At 45.9% G+C, this 19,143-nt stretch overlaps 5 protein-coding genes across 5 annotated transcripts; 1 reads left to right on the forward strand and 4 right to left on the reverse strand.

Moving 5' to 3' along the window:
• Positions 1–82: 82 nt before the first annotated feature.
• LOZ57_003554 (uncharacterized protein) lies at positions 83–3,015 on the reverse strand (the record flags this gene model as incomplete). Its single annotated transcript, XM_049252602.1, has 4 exons — positions 83–121; positions 184–2,611; positions 2,673–2,881; positions 2,956–3,015. The coding sequence occupies 4 exons, from the start codon at positions 3,013–3,015 to the stop codon at positions 83–85; spliced, it is 2,736 nt and encodes a 911-aa protein (XP_049108443.1).
• A 3,521-nt stretch (positions 3,016–6,536) lies between these two features.
• Positions 6,537–8,375, reverse strand: LOZ57_003555 (uncharacterized protein; the record flags this gene model as incomplete). Its single annotated transcript, XM_049252603.1, has 4 exons — positions 6,537–7,834; positions 7,891–8,111; positions 8,167–8,236; positions 8,303–8,375. 4 exons carry the CDS (start codon positions 8,373–8,375, stop codon positions 6,537–6,539), a joined length of 1,662 nt encoding a protein of 553 aa, XP_049108444.1.
• A 1,145-nt stretch (positions 8,376–9,520) lies between these two features.
• Positions 9,521–10,790, reverse strand: LOZ57_003556 (uncharacterized protein; the record flags this gene model as incomplete). The annotated part of the gene is made up of 3 exons (XM_049252604.1): positions 9,521–9,976; positions 10,030–10,352; positions 10,421–10,790. The coding sequence occupies 3 exons, from the start codon at positions 10,788–10,790 to the stop codon at positions 9,521–9,523; spliced, it is 1,149 nt and encodes a 382-aa protein (XP_049108445.1).
• A 1,214-nt stretch (positions 10,791–12,004) lies between these two features.
• On the reverse strand, positions 12,005–16,720 carry TRP2 (anthranilate synthase component 1; the record flags this gene model as incomplete). The annotated part of the gene is made up of 8 exons (XM_049252605.1): positions 12,005–13,323; positions 13,382–13,455; positions 13,541–13,689; positions 14,541–14,675; positions 14,731–16,329; positions 16,385–16,533; positions 16,596–16,612; positions 16,671–16,720. 8 exons carry the CDS (start codon positions 16,718–16,720, stop codon positions 12,005–12,007), a joined length of 3,492 nt encoding a protein of 1,163 aa, XP_049108446.1.
• Positions 16,721–17,738: 1,018 nt separating this feature from the next.
• Positions 17,739–18,905, forward strand: LOZ57_003558 (uncharacterized protein; the record flags this gene model as incomplete). The annotated part of the gene is made up of 2 exons (XM_049252606.1): positions 17,739–18,118; positions 18,182–18,905. The coding sequence occupies 2 exons, from the start codon at positions 17,739–17,741 to the stop codon at positions 18,903–18,905; spliced, it is 1,104 nt and encodes a 367-aa protein (XP_049108447.1).
• Positions 18,906–19,143: the final 238 nt, after the last annotated feature.

Raw genomic sequence — 19,143 nt, forward strand, 5'->3', positions numbered from 1 at the left:
ATAAAAACAAACGAGGAAACGCAATATATTATAAACAAGCCGTAACATATCGTAAAGGTCAAACACTTCGCTGAAAGGCGTACTAATGGGATGGTGGTGGCCGGGAGAGCCCTTGCCTCGCCTAATAAGGAGTTAGTTGTAAACATGAATAGAAAAGCCTATAATAATACTAGTTAGACTCACCTTCATTTGTTCTATCCTTGCTTTAAGCTGACTCGTAACCTCGGCTGCTCTCTTCCAGTTCTCTGCTGGCTCTACTTGAGAGGCGATTCCATCAGCACCCATCGCCCCACTTCTCATCGACGTTCTCGCAGGACTTCCTCTCCCAGAAGAGTATGCTGATCCCACAGGGGGGCTAAACTTCCGTTGGCTAGAGAATCTCGAAGTAAGGCCAGGAGAAGTAAGACCATTATTTTCCTTTTCTTCGCTTGGGCTGCTAGAGATGTAGCTTCTTGGTCGAGCGCCGTCGAATCGAGAGCTATTGTGCATGCTTCCTCTTCGACTATCATCCTGGTAAATTCCAGTGCTGGTATCGTTGACTCCCATGTTTAAGCCGATATAGTCAGCGTATGTGTTAGGTTGGCTGGCCTCATTTGCCCGCATGGATCTTGATAGCTCGCGCTTCAACCTATCAATCTCCCGCTGCTGTTTTTGCACGGTTTGCTCTGCTGCCTCAGCGTCACTTTTCGCGCGTACGAGTTGTGTTTCTTTGGCCTTTATACTTAAAACGTCTCTAGTGTGATCTTCTATGAGCTGCGCATTTTGATTTTGGAGTTCATTTATTTCAGAGTTGAGTTTTGTTCGTTCCGAGCGTAGATCGTCAGTAAGTTTCGTTAATCTCTCCTTTTCCAGTCGAAGCTCTTCTAGTTCGGCTCTTTCAACGACAGAGAGACCAGATGGGGCCTGAATAGACGGGGTAGGGGTGTCTGCAATAGGGGCACTCTGCTTTGCAAGCGGCCGTCCTGCGAGACCCCGCCCAAGTCCAAACTTAGGCAGAGCAGGCATTGTTGCAGTCAGCTCCTCTGTTGGTGGTGAGGCTGCACGACGTTGTGGCGATGATAACTGAGGGACAGCTCCTCCGGGACCAGCAAGCTTCCTTTGCAACTTCAGGCCAGCGCCAGGGGTTACAAGGCCGCTAGTTTTCGGTAAGCCACCGACCTTGGAAGGAATCCCTTTAACACCTGGCTTTATCCTGGCAGGAGATTGAAGAGTGACAGTAGGTTCATCAGGAGCTTGTTCTGTAACGACAGTAGCAGCAGCAGGTTTTTTCAGTCCTGCTACTGATTTCTTCACAACCGTTCGTTTTGTAGACGGTCCTGGAGTGCCTTTTGGAGGCCCAATGATAGGCTTCGGTCTATCCTTCGCTTTTACTTGTGCTGATTCAAAAAATTCCTTTATTTTATTTTTTCTGATGTCATCAAGGCCATCAAGGAAAGGATTCATTGCGCGTTCTCCCATGATTTTCATTAATGTGCCCAGTATCTCCGCACCGCCTGACCGAGTGCCTTCGCTGGATTCCGTGAGAAGCTTTGTAGCAGCTTCTGCTATTGATTTCGTCTCTGGTTTCGACGGAACTTCTCTGGTATTGCGAAGGCAGCGAATCAAGAACTTCAATGTCTCCTGCTTGACTTGAGGATTTTTGTGTTTTAAAAATTCCAAAGTGTCCTCGAGACAATCTGAAAGGCTTGTTGAAGAAAACACTGAGTCAAGTGCCTGGCCGAGAGCATCAGCAACGGTTTGTTTCTTTTCCTTCAAGCGTTCCATGATCGGTGCCATTACAGTCGGTCGATACTTGCCGAATCCCTTGCGAAGGCCTTTTGCAAATACGTCGACCGTGTTGGCCGCTACCGTAACCACCATTATATTCGCGTCCTTCATGCATTTCGCAAGAACTCTCATAATTTCGTCGAATGGTCCCTCTTGAATTCGTGGAACGTTTGCAGCCGAATACAAAGTATCCAGAGCTTCCTTTCGATCTTTCCATTTCGAAGAAGCAACGTTTTCGTGAAATGTAGCAGGTATTTTCGGCATGATATCAACGGGTTCCGCTAGATCAAAAACGTCTACATCCACTTCCCCTCCATCCTCTTCACCACCATCTCCTGCCACATCTCTAGCCCCATCCGCTGGTTGAGCTGCCAAAGCTTCTTGTTGAGCACGCGTGAATCGTTCCTGTTTGGGTGCAGGTTCCTGTTTTACGCCCTCAAACAATTTCTCTAGATCTTGTTGTTGAACGGGTTTCAGGTCGCCCCAAAATAAAGGTTTCATTGCTTCCTTCAGCCACCTGTAGAGCTCCACGGTTAAATTTTGGGCTTCAGCACGCACATTTTTATCTGCGTGACCGAAAACTTTAGGTAGCGCCTTGAGTGCCAGTTTAGAGTCTACAACCTTGCATCCATAGTTATGGTAAATCGTAGTAAGGGCGGCTAGAGCCGCAGCAATAACCTTTGGCTGTTTATGTGATAATGTCCCAACAATATCCTCGATGACTGGTTCAGGTTTTTCTAACTCTATGAAGAGCAACAAGGCTTCCGTCGCGTTTGCCTTTGCGGCCGCGCGTGTCGATGCGAGACCTTTTTCAACGATTGGTACTGTGGTAATACTCCGGGTCCTAGATAGCAAGAAACAGGTTAGCGGTCATTAATTCTTCTTGAGCAACGGAAGCTATAGACCTTGAGCTGGCTTGAACACCGGCATATTTAAGAAAAGCACAGTATGCCGCAAGTCCTTCTTGCTGTGCTGCAACGTTCGAATCCGAGACGGCTCCTTTCCACAAACCTGGGTCTTGTAGGAAAGGGCGAAATACCGGATCGGAATCGTCAGGGGTTTTTTCAAATAGTTTTGTAGCTTCTTCATAACCTTCTTTCCTTACTTTCCAGACCTGATATGACCGGCGGAAGTCTATTAGCGGGCATTTAATGAAATAAGGATGGACGACCCCTATACTGGTCCTACCTTGTGCGAGAAGCGCTCTGGTAAAGGTAGACTAGAAAAGTCCTCCGCCTGTTCAGCCATTCTATGGAGAGACACCTGACAGCGTTACGGTAAAGTGAAGCCGGTTTAAGTCTGTAGGTTATTAGCGTCGCATCGCAATGAAGAAAGGGGCTCGACAGGAGCAAGGCCAGACACCCTGGAGCCAAAGAGGTGTACCTAAGGTTAAGCAGGATAGCCAGTCTTGTCGCAGTATCATTAATGAAAACCAAACAAAATCCTTATAGGGATTACTGTTGAGGAGTTGGGCTCGACAAAGAGATTAGGCGCAGATTGCAACAGGGAGGGGAGCGCAAGAAACGACGCGAAGATACGACAAGCTATAAACAATTCGTCTTCGGTATGAAGGAGCAATTCCTGCTGCTCTTATGGGGAAAAAAATAATTATTAGAATGAAAATATCTATTCTGGCTAAAAAAAGAGGAACAGCCAGCCATGTAGCGTGAGGGCAGAAAACGGCGGATCCGACTGTTTAGGGTCAATTGTCAACAGTCACCGCCCAATGAGGGTTGTGGTCACTGTGGTGATCAAAACACAAAATCATCATCATGAAAGCCAGGCCCCCTGGAACCCTTTATTTCCATGGTTCGCCCGGGAAGCTTCAGAATCCATCGCCTATTTAGAAAACCACATCTCCTACGTCTCTTCGGTTCCATTGGGCCATCGACCCTTCATTATTGTGCCGCATACGCAGTACTACGCATCGCTTTAACTATACCCCCCTCCATCTCCCCTAGTACTATTACTCTCTTCTAACTTACTATTATTCGGCTTAACACTACTAGTATTTTCTCTAGACTAATATCCGTGGTTGTTTCTTTGCCAGCCGGATTCTCCTCGACTCTGAGGACGGATAGGTAGGTATGTGCCATAATAGCGATAGTCGCATACCTTGTACTAACTACCCGTCAACGTAGCGGAAAACCGCCGCTACACTTCACGAAGAGCTGGCCGATAATACCCATCTAGATGATGCTACTTCAAAGAAGTATGAAGAGCTTCTGGAGAAGAAATGCGCTAGCGTTAGAACAGGGCCGGGACATCGAAATATGCGAGTTGGAACGGGCTGCGAGCTAACAATTCGCTTGGATCATACATAGTTAACAGCTTAATGGATTGAGAATCTCGAAATGCAGCTCTTCAACAAGAGCTTGATTCTACCATCCTATCGTCCCTTGCTCGGAGATACCAAAATGCTTTACCCTGACTTCCTCACCCTCCTGCCGCCCTATGTTTAACCTCACCCGAGAGGCTATAAGTTATATCGCTTTTAACACCGTTTTCGGGCCCCTCGCTTCAGGGTCCGTAGATAACATCATCAAAATCTGCAACCATGCTCACTAGATTTGAAAATACGGCTATGGGACCGATTGGATCTTCGAAATATTCGAACGCTACAAGTCGCGATCATAGTATTTTCCTCAACCACTTTAAACTCCCAAGCACCGCCGGTTCTCCCATGTCAAACAGCCTTCTATCATCTACTTCGCGTGATAAGCTATTCTCCTATGGAATGTGACTACGGGTTAATGCGTGAAAACGATATGAGGCCATCAAGATTGAGTGCCAGCCGTTTGCCTGTCGCCAGATGGCCAATTCTTTCTGTCAGGAGAGGAAGATTCAGCTCCACAGCTATATAACGCCTCGTCAAGAGAAACGAAGTCTGTGGACGATAAGTAATCAATCTATCCACACTTAGCGGCCCTCGCGACCCCCAAAGAACTCACTCCCGTTTCTCTGTCTGCCGGATTTATTGCCACAGATGGGGATGACAAAACAATAAATTATGCCCCCACAGCACTGTTATTAAGAGCCTGATAGGCCACGACAACTGACACTTGTCTTTCATCAGGGCGGGAGGTATTTTCTCGGGTGAGTGGTAACAAGACTATTTTGTCATTGTTGGGATCCAACACATGAATTCAAATGTTTCAACCTGCTAGTGAAGGCCACGACCATTTCATTAGCTGTATATGATGGATCATGAATAATCTCGATGAGGGTAGCCTTGTAAATGGTGATGGAGATGCCGGTTCTCCCATTACTGTGAGTCTCACATCAATGAAGAAACCTCTAGCAGCTGTAGAAAAATTTGAGGTGACATTGTAGCTGTGTTGATAAAGATGCTGAAAATTTTTGCATTCTAGGGCTCTGTCACATTGCATCTCTATGAGGTACACTATCTCAAACCATGGCCAGACTGCACAGCAACACAGGTAGTTATCATGGTTGAAGGAACCTTCAGCTTTAACCTTCAACCTTCAATTTTTCCCTCCTTTTTTGTATTTTTGCATAATTCCAACCTTTCTCTCCTCTCTATTCCCCCTTTCGGCGTTATGAAAATAATGTTAGTTTCTCTCATTAAAGTTTAAGCATTTGTCCCCCAGAAGAGGTCATACGGCTATTCACATATGCAAATACATATGCCAGCCCTATGCCCAAATATTCTTGAATTCTATACAGCCTCAAACTACGTTACTTCTGACAATGTTCTTCAAAGTATGTTCATTTATATGTACATGTCTAGATTACTTGTGTAGAACTTCTTATTTCTAAACCACCTACCTCTAAGTCTATTCAAACTATCCTAAATAATAGCATATATCTTCCTAAATCAATTTTTGAAACTCGTGTCTCATGAAAATTCTGGATATTGTTGCATTTCCACTCAAGTGGTACTGAAAAGCAACTGCTCAATCTACCCGCAGGTATTCTCTAATTCACCAAAGGCATTATATATTTTATATAAGCAACTACCATAGATACTGAGATAGAAACTTACGTGCAGTGCCTGGAGGGTGATGCTTCCTGTACAATGAGTCTTCTTGTTATATATCTTCATTTCAAACAGGGATACTCTTGGAGACAAGACAAAATCTGCTATTGGCAAGAGGTACTACTTTTGCAAATATAAAGACCGAAAGGCCATCTGCGTAAAGAGAGTCTTGACTTCTCTTCCTTAGAATAAAGATGATATTACCAAATTCAGTAAATACCAAGTTACACAATCGCCCGGCAATACCAACCAATAAAAAAAACCCCCTCTGCTTCAAATACAACATATTTTGAATGACCTGAGAAAGACTAAGGGAAAGGTAGTTGAGAGAATAAGAAGAAAGGAAGAGCTCAAAAGGGCGAGGTATCTATTTGTAGGGGGTAAAGCTTAAATCAACGCATACTTCTGTGCAAAATGAACCGGCCCAAAAGATGAGTAAATGAGAGCATGGAAGGGTTGTGCAAGAAAATACAAATGCCTCTATAAAAAGGCTAGGTGGCCGGAAAATATTGGCCTAACAACGAAGCATAGCTGGATATGCAGGACAAAAACAACGCAAGAAGAAAATAGAATCCGGGAACGAATGTGGGCTCCAAAGCAAAGAGTAGTGGGAAAGTTAGAGCACATACGTTTGAATGGGCCGATGTGTCTAGACCCGCAAGGAAGGGCTGACACTGTCCACAACCGCCACAAATTGTACATCATTTAAAATATCCATAGAAGAACAAGTATAACAATTCTGCTACCTGTGACATGTCAAACTCCCAGCTTAAAGATCTATCAAGCTTCCGCCCTGCTGGGCCTGTCGGGTACCAAACGGATTGCTGTTGGGTTGTCCAGCAAACACGGTCTGCTGTGGAACGCCGGCAAAGTTTTGGCCGAGAAAAGGGTTGTTACCTGTTTGCGCCCCGCGAATTGTTTCGAGGCCTGATCCAGCAGAATTTACGAATACGCCTGGAGTAGTGTGTTGGGCTGGGATACGAAGATCACCAACGTTGCCGAAGGTGTCCTGGCCATCGCCAGTAGCAAGGAGTGCATTAAGACGAGCTCGTTGCGGGTCTTCTGAAGGCGGTGGATGGTTTTGTTGTTGAGGAGCTTGATAATTGAGGATTGGGTTGTTGAAGGAGGGCTGTGCGGTTTTCTGCTCAGCGAGGGTATTGAGAGAAGGAGAGCCAGTTTGCTGTGGTCTGGTTTGCATTTGCGCTTGTGCACGGGTGAAGGGCGATGCGAATGGGTTGTTAGAGCCAGTGGGGGCAGGCTTTAGGGCATCGGCAGGCTTATTTTGGGCCCAAGGATTATGACTCCCAGGCTGGAGGAAGCCGTTTTGTGTCTGTGGCTGTGTTTGCTGCTGTCCCCAAATATCATTTCCGTAAGGGTTGTTGTTATTGAAAGCAGTCTGCTGTGGTTGGAGTGTATGCTGTGCTTGCATGAAACCAGTCTGCTGCTGTGAGAACTGGGATGGATCAAAAGTATTTGGTTGAGTTTGAAAGCCATTAGGATAACCGCTAGTGTAGCCGGTGGGTTGGGGTTGAAAGCCAGTAGGTTGTGAGTATTGATTGTTAAGATATCCGGTGGTCATGGGTTGCTGGGAATCGACGGGATTCCCAAACCAATCCACCGCTCCTTGCTGCTGGTAGCCTTGGTTATAACCGGTTGGTTGTGGTTGCGCGGCCGGTAGAGAACTATCAAAAAGGGAAGCAGCATTGCTCTCCTCCAATTCCCGCCTCCTAAGTTCTTCCTCTTCCTTACTGAGCTTGATTGCCTTGGCAAGTTCGTCGTCCTCTTCTTCTAAACGAGCATTTCTTTCTCTTCGTTTTTTATCCTCTTCAGCTTCGTGTTTTGAGGCTTCAATGGCTAGGCGATACTCAACATCGTCTTCTTCATTTCGCTGTTGGCGGTCTCGTCTACGAGGCGGACGGTATCCCATGTCACTGCCACCAGCAATCCCTTGCAGGGCATCATCTGGGCCACTGACACGCGACTTCCAAAGCTTTCTATCTGATCTTTCGCTTCGTAAGCGGTCTTCATCGACCAGTAAAGCAGTAAGCTCTTTCGCAGAGACTCGGACTAGTTTTCAGGCATATCGTTAGCGATACCCAAAGCCAAATGTAAGGCCGATTTACCATTCTGGCCGACATCACGGCCATCCTCATCAATATATTGAAACTCACGAAGAGTTTTGATAATATAGATGTTCTTCCTAGCCCATGTAACGACCAGCTCTGACCCCTCGTGAAGGCAATAATCCAATACTTTTAGTGATTTGAGAACGTGGCGCCAGTTTTTTCCCTTATCATTCAGTCGCTTGTCCAGCATATCCATTATCTCATAGAAGTCGGTTGGGCTATATCCGCACAAGTAAGATTCCATTGAGAGTAATAGTCGGGTTGAATACGTACTTGGTAAACGTGAGAGCCGCGATCTCGGCCATCTCTGTTCCGGTTGGACCCCATGGATCGTTGCTCGTAGCTGAATAAACGAATTACATTAGCAACTATTTGTACCAACTTTGGGATACGACCAAGCTTGTCATACCATTTCGGACTTTTACTTGGACTGATGAATACCCCTTTGTAACATTCTTCACACTTCTCACAACTTTCGACATCTTGTCGGTAATCTTGTTTCAACTTCGAATTCTAATACGTTCGAGTTTCCACGGAAGGATTCCCAAAGTAAAAGGCTTTGCAGTCGTCACCTTTCCCCGCCCGAAATCGGGTTAGGCAGTTTAGGAATTAAAATGGGAGCGGAATGCCGCTTTGTGGAGTTCGAATCTTAGTATCAAATGAAAGGAGCAGTTATTCCCCAAAACGGCTACGATCAAGTTAGCCCTTTGTAAGGAGTTTGCGTGTTCGATGTCTCACTGAATGTAGGCCTGGAATTAGACCTGCCAAGAGACGTACGTAAAAACCAACGACAAGATATGGTTCACGTAGGGATAGAACAGCTCTGCTGTCTACTAGGCGGCTGGTTTGTATCTGTTGCGATATGGGTACTGAAGACCCAGCACAGAAGAACCACTAAAAGGATCGCAACTGGTGGGTAAAACACAGAATTGAATGGTGATGATGACGACGGTGGGCGATGCTGGACGGCCCGAATTGGGTTGAGCTGCTTATCTAATCTGACTGTGGCGGATGGATGCCCCAGCCACATGAGGCAGACTAACCGCATATGGCTACCTAAGTATGTGTGGTTGTTCTGCTCACCAACCTAGTCTTGGCATTATGTGTAGCAACTCGCACGGCCACTCATCCTTAACTCCACACACCCCTCGCCGGGTCGCTGGCAGCCGATTCCTGAGTAATGAATGATGTTGGCGCCCAACCGTAATCGCTCTTCCGGGCTTCGTAGAAGTGTGATTGTTTTCTCGACAGAGGAGAGGGTGTATTCTTATCAAATGTAAGTATGTGGTTCCAAAGTCGAGTTGTGGTGGGTGGCAGCTTGTAAAGAACTACGCATGCACTACAGAGGGATGATCGGTCGCTCTAGCTGCTATGGAGCCCCATAGGAGAATGGCTAGGAGAGGATTGCTATGGTAAAGAGGAGAAGAGTGTAGGATTCGGATATGGTCTGAAGTCATAGGAGCAATAGCAATGAAGTGTGTGTAGTAGAAAATAATCTGTAGAAGCAGAGAAGACAAATCGCTTGATCCTCCAAGCAGGTGTTGGCTACCAAGCTACCCGCAGTCAACATTGGCGTGTTATCAAGCTGCTTCCGCATCTACCGGTCAAAGTGGATACAGTGTCGGCATTAACAGCCGGCAGTAATCCAATCACCCAGTCGAAGCATTACCAGACGCCCAACGTCGGTCGAGCCATCTGTGTGGACACCCAGATCCTCCATATCCCGAAGAATCTTGTCGATGTACTCGCCCGCAGCAGAGAGGTGAAGGATCATGGCAATGGCACGGTGGATCGCAAGAAGCCGAGGTAAAGGGGGATCAATCGTTCGGTTATCTGCATGCAAGAGCGTGCGAGTTACAGGAAGTCCAGGAAGGATTTCGGGAACGAAAGTCTTGATTCGGTACGTGTGCCGCTCGTCCAGGACTTCCTCAAAGTAAACCTCGAAGCTGCCGAACCAAACATGGAGGTCATGGGAAAGGGTCATGGCGTTAAAGGGCCGGTCGATTTCATTGCCCTCAATGAGTCGGACAACGCCATTGTCAAACATGTTAAGAATGTCGAGAGCTGCTTTTTTGGAACGATCCTAAAAAACATGCTGATTAGACAAGGGCAAGTCCACCAAAGGAATAGACATACTAATTGTGAGTCTTTATCACCCTTCATTAGAGCATGTGGGAGGATGTGGGCTACTTCAAGGGTGGCAAAATCCTGTCCCTGAAGCGGATTCCCTTCATCATCTCGAGCATGAGTGCGATCCCGTTTCAAACGTCTCAACGCTTCCTTAGAGTCAAACTGACGTGAAATGACGCAACGATAATGGTCCCGGATTAGGCAGACTCCCCGAAGCACTGATAGCCGGTCCGGTGTTCCCGCATATTCCTGGTCTCCGCCTATCGCTCTCTGGATGGCCGAAAGAGGGGCTGGAGAGGGTCGTTGGGTTTGTTGGCCAGCTGCTTTTACTATAAAAGAAGTCAGCCGGACAAGACAAAATGAAGTGGGCGATTTACTGTTGAGTAGGAAAACACACGAGGCAGAAAGAAGTTGTCGAGAAGGAGGTCTGCAAAATAGATCAAGTCTTTACGCAGAGCATCCTCAAAAGCTTTATCACTGAAGTCAATCTCCTCCTCTCCATCGATCGGAAGTGTCACGAAGTCAAAGAACGCAGTTAAGACCGTGTCTTGAGATAGCTCCGAAAGCGCATATTCATAGGTGTAGAGGACAAGAAGGGGCCGGTTGTAATCACGGCTGACGGTGCTGCTGTCATCTGGCGTGTTAAAATGGTTGATAATGCTGAAGAATCTGCGTTTTGCGCGGATACGCTGATCTGGTGCTAATTGCGGAGGGGGGTTAAAATCGAGAACATCCTCAAGCGAAGATCGATGGTGCTCATGGGCCATTCGAAAAGTGGGTTGGCTTAATGCGTCTCCGGATAGAGTAAGAATGAACCTATGTCCGGCATATTATACAAAGCGGGCGCGCCAAACCCAAATAGGGCTCGCTAGACTGGAAGTGGTCCCACATTAAACTGTATGGGGACAAGCGGCTGAATTGGTCGCTCAAGAGTGGCCCATACGGAGTAGTTGCCTCATCACCTCAGACCTTCACTGTATGTTGAAGAGCTGTCTCCTACTAACTAGGGTGGGGCTATGCCAAGATACACTAGGCTGAATTGAGACTTCTCTTCAACATCCATTGAAGATCTGAGTCAGTTTTCATTGCTGTGACATCACTTTTCTTCAACTATGGTCATTCAATAACTCAACCATCACATTTAATACTGTCAAAAGTGATGTGTATCATTGTTCAGAAATAGATGAGCAACCACTTTGTCCAAAAAAAAAATTAAAAAATTTACTAATTCTTTTAGTATAAGACTTCTCCCAATGCCACCCATTTTGTGATGAGTGCAGTCTGAAATTTTCATTTTGCTCAACCATTCAATCACCACAGCTCTTAGAATCTTCATACTAGAGCTGAGAGTAGCTGATAGTTATACAAAGTTATACCCAATTTAAAATTTTTATTTATTTGAAAAATCATGGAGTAATCATTCTCTATTTTGTATTTCCCAATTGGGTAACCAAATGGAAAAATCTGGTGATGTGGAGCAGATTGAATCAGATGTAGTAGATATTGTAGATCTGAAGTAATAAAGAAAGTTCATAGTAACTCATATTGTATTAAGTTCTTGAAATCAGACATTCAATGTTGAGATTATCAGCTCAAATTGCAAATTCCAGAGTTTCTTCTATTTTTGTGAAAACTGGCTCAGACACTGTGCTGGTCAGGCTCTGGCAGAATTACCAGAATGGGTTAGTTCAAAACACTAAATTTGCACTAAAGAACCTTAGCAGCACGCGTCTGAGGGGATGAGGTAAACGGAGTAGTTACTCCGTATAGAATTTGCCGCGCAGATTTCACACCACCGCAAATTCTCCGCCACACAGTGGCCCATTACGCCTGAAGATTGTATGCAAATATAACGAAATTGCATAATAGCATATGAAATGCGTAGTATAGTTACCTGGCACATATCACTAAAATAGTTACCAAGTCCACTGTGTTAGAAAGCCGAAAATATGCTGGTTCATTTACTTAAAAAGTAAAGTATCTATAAAGTGGCTTCCTGTTCCAGTTCCAGATATCTCTCTTCGGCGCCTTTGATGCATTGGATATTCGCACCTAGTTTGTTCAATGTCTCAACGTACTCCTCATATGGATCAGAGTCAAATACAATACCACCTCCAGCTTGTAAATATGCAACGTTGTCCTTTACTACCATGGTTCTGAGGGCTATGCAGGTGTCCATGGTGCCATCTGCTACCCTTTGCCCATCTGGGGTACTAGTATTGTACCCAAAGTAGCCAACAGCACCAGCATATACGTGGCGTTTCTCGCCTTCCATCTCTGCGATCAATTCCATTGCCCGAACTTTCGGGGCGCCGCTAACAGTTCCAGCAGGAAAGATGGAACGAAAGGCATCGAAGCGTGTCTGGCCCTCACGCAGCGTACCAGATACCTGTGATACAAGGTGCTGGACATGGGAGAATTTTTCCACGGCCATGAGGCGGTCAACTTGAGTTGTGGTCGGATTACAAACTCTGTTGACGTCGTTTCTGGCAAGATCCACCAGCATGACATGTTCAGCACGATCCTTCAGGCTCCCACTAAGTTCTGCTGCTAGTCTGGAATCTTCTTGGGCCGTCTTTCCCCTTTTCACGGTTCCTGCGATCGGATGAGTGATGACTCGTCTTCCTTCTTCCTTTACAAGAAGTTCAGGACTTGCACCAACGATCTGGAAATCGCCGCAATCAATATAAAACAGGTACGGCGACGGATTAACTGTGCGTAGATGGCGATATAAGTTAAAAGGGTGTAAAGTGGTCGGCCGAGCAAGCCTTTGCGATGGGACTGCTTGGAAGATGTCGCCTTTAACAATGTGCTCCTTCATGCGCTTGACATGATTCTCATATCCCTCTTGCCCAATATTTGAAGTGTACACTTGGTCGCGCTTTATTGGAGGTTGCGGAGGAAGCGGAATCTTGGGATTCAGGAGGGTCTTTATGGCTGTTTGGATGATCTCCCCGGCAGCGTTATATGCAGCTTCTAAATCTCCATCATTCTTGGGAACAGCCATGTATGTTATTACCTTGACAACCTGGAAAAAGTGATCGAAAGCAATGATTGCGTCATATAACATGAATAACGATTCCGGTATTCCAAGGATATCTTTCATCGGCCGCGCCGTTTTCGGCTCAAAATATCTCACACAATCATAGCCCACGTAGCCAATGGCCCCCCCAGCCATTGGAGGAAGCTGTACACCGGGAATTGTGGCCACACGGAATTGTGATAACTCTTGTTCCAGTATGGGTAAGGGGTCGCATGCTGGGCCATGACCGGGCCCAGTCGTGAGAACTCGCTTAGGATCTGGGAGCTAATCATTAGCTACATGCCAGACGTTTAAGTAATAAATACAATAGCCTACCAGCTCCCACAAAGCTATACCTTCCAATTGTCTCTGTAGTTGCGGCGCTCTCATATAAAAAAGAACGGTTCGACCTATCATGATGATCAGCACCCTGGGCCTGAAAAAACGTAACAGTTTCTCTTCAAAATCTGCAACATAAAGCATCGAGTGACCTACTTTGCAGCTATTTTTAAATATGCCACAGTAGGAGTGAGTAAGTCTGCGGGTATTGAGGCGGAAACAGGGACGATATTAGGTGCCTGCGGGGCACCTTTAGACTGCAAGAGTACATCGCGAACCGTATCTAGCGTCGGCTGGACAGTGGCCTACTCACAAACCTGAGAGTTAACACATGAGGACTATTAAAATAATCAGATCCAGACCAAACATACCCGGGGAGTCATAATTCGCGGCAGAAAATTGGTGCAGAACGTTCGTGACAGGTAGAAGACGAGGCAACGGATTGAGAGACTAACTATACCGAAGAAAGGGCAATGCTGGACGAGAAGCTCATTTCTTTAGTGCCTAATGTATTTGATGTCGGCAGGGCTTGCGTATTACTTCAAGGCATTTTGTCCCTCTCCAGAACCCTCTTAGACGCACTAGTGCCCAGGCCGAACCTAAACTTCCCGCCAGCCATTGCTTGAAGCCTCGCCGACCAAATTTACGCTTGGAGCTCCTATTTACTCCGTACAGGGCAGACTTTCATACAGTTCAAGCTCACACTTGTACGGAATACTCCGTACTAGAGGAAAAACTCCAAAGAAAAGTAGGTATGCCTCTTATTGGTGCTCTTTTTAGAAACCCTACATGAATGCATAGCTACCTACATAAGTAAACAATACAATTTTGTACACAGCAACGAAACTGGGAATGGAAATGTGGTCCCTTGGATATCTACCAAGAGCTCGTAACCATTCACCATGCAAAGGGGCATATGAAAATTAGCCGCCCACCAGACAGAGAATACAATACGCCAACATCCCAGGTATCATCTAAGCGCACAAGTACATACATACATACCATTCAGCTGGCTCTTAACCCTGGTCATATTCCATCAGAACTCCGCCAATCGTAAGTATCATTTGGAACAAAAAAAATACCCCTCGAGGATGAAAGAGGAACACGCCTGAAGGATCAGTCGATAGGATATTGTCAATGGAAACATACCCCATACGTTCGCTTCAAAGCTATAGTAGGAGTGAAAGGGGGTCTGGTATTCCCCAGTAAAAGCGCTTAGTAAAGCTGCCGGTTGAATAGAAGAAGGCAGGCAGAAATTAGGAAAATCGTTATCGCTGTAGATTAATAATTGCTATCTGCTACCTGTCAGCGATTATTATATACGACTGATTGTTGACCCGACATACCTTTTTACCAAATCCAAGAGCAATCTTCTTACCGTCACTATCCCAAGATAGCGGCCTATCGAGCATAGAAACGTTAGAGACATGGGTTTCTAGCTCTTCCTGATTCGACTCATCCATCACATCGTTGTGCGATCCCTGCCAGGTTGCCATTGGGGCACCGCATCGATCAACACTCCATATTGCGAGCTTATTGTAACTCGCGGCAGCGATAGCATATCCATCTGGGGAAAAATTGACAGCCAGAGCGGGAGACGCTGTGCCTAGAAAGAGCCGGTGTATACAATGTACCTTCTTTGCTGGCAAATCAAGATTCCAGAGCTTGACAGTATAATCCATGGAGGAAGTGGCAAATGCAAAGTTGGGGTCATTCTGAGTGCCTGCAGAAAGAGAGCCAGGTCGTATTTCTAGCCCTGTGATGTCTCCGTGATGGGCAGATTCAATTCGAATACCGTGAGTAGGGATCCATACATGCGCCGGCGAAGCAGAAGCTACCACGGCCACTGGGGTCTCCATCAGTAGTGATACTTTGAGGAACGCCCAAGGTTCCAGCTCTTCTCCGGAGGTAAAGATTTCTGGGGGTTGAATATTTCCATCTATGTTGCACTGATAGACCGATCCATCCCCACTGGCAAAAATTTGAGTCTGACCACACCAGACAACATCGTAGATTGGCCCGTTTATTACTTGCGCAGGAGAAAGGGAATCTCCTCGTGATTGATGGTTCCACAAGGAGAGTTCAGAGTGGCGACCGTCAGATGTCACTATCGCAATTTGCGGGGTTTTTTCAGCCCATCGTAATGCTGATATCAATCTCGATGATTCCGGTATAGAATCAATGGCTTCCCCATCACTATTGAAAATCGTGATGGAGCCCATAAATTTATCGTATGTTGCGACTGCCAGCATTGCTCCGCTAGAATCCCAGTCCATAGCAGTGATACACGAGCCCGCAACTAATGTGGTGTGAGTGGGCGGCGTGGGTGACCTTTGGCTGGAGAGTTTCCACAAGCCACAAAACACATCGCTTGCAACCGCAAAGAAAAGGGGATCATTCGGGCGCCAAGACGTCCGCATGACATGGGAATCTTTTAGAACATCCATCACATTTGTTTCTGGCGCAAGGTCGGCAGCTTTGGCAGGAGATATTTGCACACCAACACTTTGACCTGATGTCAGGGTAAAAGTCGGTGTTTGGGGTCCTGGTGCTTGCGGTTCAACCATGCCAATATCGCCGTCCACATCAATCGGAGTCTTAGTAGAAGGAATAACGGACTGTATGACCGGAGATTGTTCCGCGGTCTGCTCTGGTTTGTCCAACTGCATTACCATTTCGTCTGCATTGGCATGGTCTATAGTAACATCTTCAACTTCACTGCTTTTTCTAGTATCTGGTACAGCCTCTTCGCTATTCTGCTGCCCATTAATAATACCATCGGTTCTTAAGCTAGTTCTAGCGGCAGTGGTAGAAGGATCTGCACTAGGGCCTGCGGTGACTACTTCTTTCGGCTTATCAAAATTTTCAACCACTTTTGATATGTTTCGTTCAACCACACTTGAACCAAAAAATGAAACGGTAGAACTTGAAACCGACCCCCCCTTCTATATGCACCATATTAGCTATATTTAACAATACCAATTTTCCGTAACAAAGTACCTGGTCAATACATTGTTCGAGGTCAAAATACTGAAGACCTTTTTGTATTAAGGTAATTAAGGCATGGGACTTGACTGCCGGAGCAAAAGGCAATTTTTGAGGATCGGGGTTCCATGCTCGCTGTAGCATTATTGCCGCTTCACCATAGCCTTTGGATTAGGTTAGATTTCTTAGGCATAGCAGACTCCTGGGAAATGAATGTTAAACAAACCTGATTCTTGCAAGTATCTGGCGTTGAAAATAATATTAGTGTGCATATAGTAAGCAAGAGAATACAGATACTAACCTCCATATCAAATAATTGACTTGATGTGATGTGACAGCGCCAGCAGCCATGACTACATAAGAAAATGCTGCTTATCGCAGCAAATTTTAAGACACGTTATCAGATTTAACATGTCACGTTTTAAATGTAGTTAGGACTGGGTGTTCCAGGAGCAAGGCTCGAACTGATTCAGTCTAGAAGAAGCATCGACTTCACCGAAAAGGCCGAGGCAAGATAGTTGAGCGAGCGAATCAACGAAATCAAGCCAAGGCGACTTCAAACATGGAAGCCAGGTAGGGTATGTATGTAGATAAGTGTAGGGGCAAGCAGTTGCTAAAGAGGAATAAAAAGTTAAGGTGAGAAAAGAAATGATAACTATCAACAACCACAGGGACCAGTGAAGAGCGGTCGATAAATGCAAGTTAGCAGCAAGTTACGCTCCCTTGCGAAAATGGATCCTAGCACAGTTTGGTTGCAGCCTTCAGAGCTCACATGCACAGCTAAGAGGTTTTCAAGTGAAAGTAGCTAAGCGCACTGGCAGAGATACAGTGCAAGTGCTCAGAACAAGCCATATATCCGCCTGGAAAGCAATTCTTCGAAGAATCAACGTTCATCTGGACGGACAGAAGGAGAATTGATTATATAAGCAACCAAAGCTTGACCTGGCGTTTGATGCTGCCTTGGTGGATTTAGGTCATAGAGCCGGGGCATATGGCCAATCAGATGGCGGCACAGCTACTGCTGGAGGATCTTCGATATTGCTGGCTCACCGCCTTCGACAACTCCGGTCTCAAGGACAACGAGCTGCAACGACACTCTCTTTGACTTGATATCATCCAGCTACAGCACCATCACAACCATATGAGTGCTAGGCATTAGATTTAACACTTTAATTGCCTATCTATTGCCTGCGCCATCTACCAGGACGTGAGATCGAACGTTAACCATTGCAAGGAAGCCTCTTGCTATGTTTCATGGCTGGTCGAAATATCATCAGTTGCTAGATTTGGGGTCTTTTCAAGAGCGACACTGTTTGTGTGGAGAGGGAGACTTTTTGTTTTCTAAAACGCAACCATTCATCTGCCAGCCATGACTCCTCGATTAAATATTCCACCCTTCACGCGCGGTATCTTGACTGCAATCTGTGCTCTATCATTTCTCTATGGTGTCGCTCGATGGCGACAATTCGGCCAAGTTCCTGACCCTCCTCCAGTAGCCTATCTTGTGCTTGTACCTGCCCGAGTTCTTTACTATCCCTGGACACTCTTATGCTCGACTTTTGTCGAACAAAACATCTTCACTGCCATTATTAGCGGAGCAACGATCTTTTATGGTGGAAAATACTTAGAGCGATCATGGAGCTCTACTGAGTTTGCCAAATTCGTCTTTGTGATCACCCTTTTGTCTAATACGGCTGTGGTATTTCTGTACCTCATCGGATCTGCTATTACAGGACAGCCAAGTATTGCGTAAGCTTTTCCTGGGCTATTCCAGCGTTTCATTGCTTGATGGCTAATACGATATGTTGTTAGTGGAAAAACTATATGTGGGGGAGTGGCAATTCAAGCAGGTTTCCTCGTAGCATTCAAACAGCTAGTTCCTGAACACACGGTCACCATTCTCCGAGGCATTGTCAAGATGCGGGTTAAACACTTTCCTGCCATATTTCTTGTTTTAAACGCTATTGGTGCGATAGTCGTGGGCACTTACGCTATGTTCAACTTGAGTTGGCTTGGATTTCTTATTGGGTGGACTTATCTCCGATTCTACAAGTATCAGCCGGACCTCTCGGGCACCTCTACAAACTCTCTTGGAATCAAGGGTGACGCGAGTGAGACATTTGCCTTCGCGTGCTTCTTTCCAGACGTTATCCAATTGCCTATTTCTTTTGCTGCAGATAGAATATATTCTCTGTTTGTTGCTCTTCGGATCTGCGTCCCATTTTCAGCCGAGGACATCGCCTCCGGCAACGAGCAAGCCATTGCACGAGGAGAAGCTGGACTACCTAGCCTTTTCAATCCCACCGGAAGGCAAGAAATACGTTCAATGGCGAAGAGGGAGGAGGCAGAAAGACGCCGAGCGTTAGCCCTCAAAGCCCTCGACCAAAGGCTTCAGGCCGCAAGTGCGAGCCGAATTCAACAGACCCCAGCCGTTTCACCATCGCCGCAACTTTCGCAATCGCAATCATCAATACCAGTCGTTCGTCCTGGCCAGAACATGCTAGGGGAGACAAGCTATAACCCTGACAGAGTATAGTGAGTATCCTCCTTTTGTCTGGATTTTTTTTCTGTACAAATCAACAGGTTTCTTGGCGCATAATGGAAAAGATTGGTTAGCATTAATAGTTTCCAGCGACTGCTATCTTATTTCAAACTCTTGTACTCTACATCGGTGCCTTCTGCCTTTCTATTTTACTATGTAAATGATATAACTATGCTTTGATGATATTTTGGGCTTCTCTACATCTATTGTAAATGTAATAAATGTCGATTGG

This window comes from Ophidiomyces ophidiicola (assembly GCF_022830035.1).
Source record: "Ophidiomyces ophidiicola strain CBS 122913 chromosome Unknown scaffold_12, whole genome shotgun sequence".
In the NCBI taxonomy this organism is placed as follows: Eukaryota; Fungi; Ascomycota; class Eurotiomycetes; order Onygenales; family Onygenaceae; genus Ophidiomyces; species Ophidiomyces ophidiicola.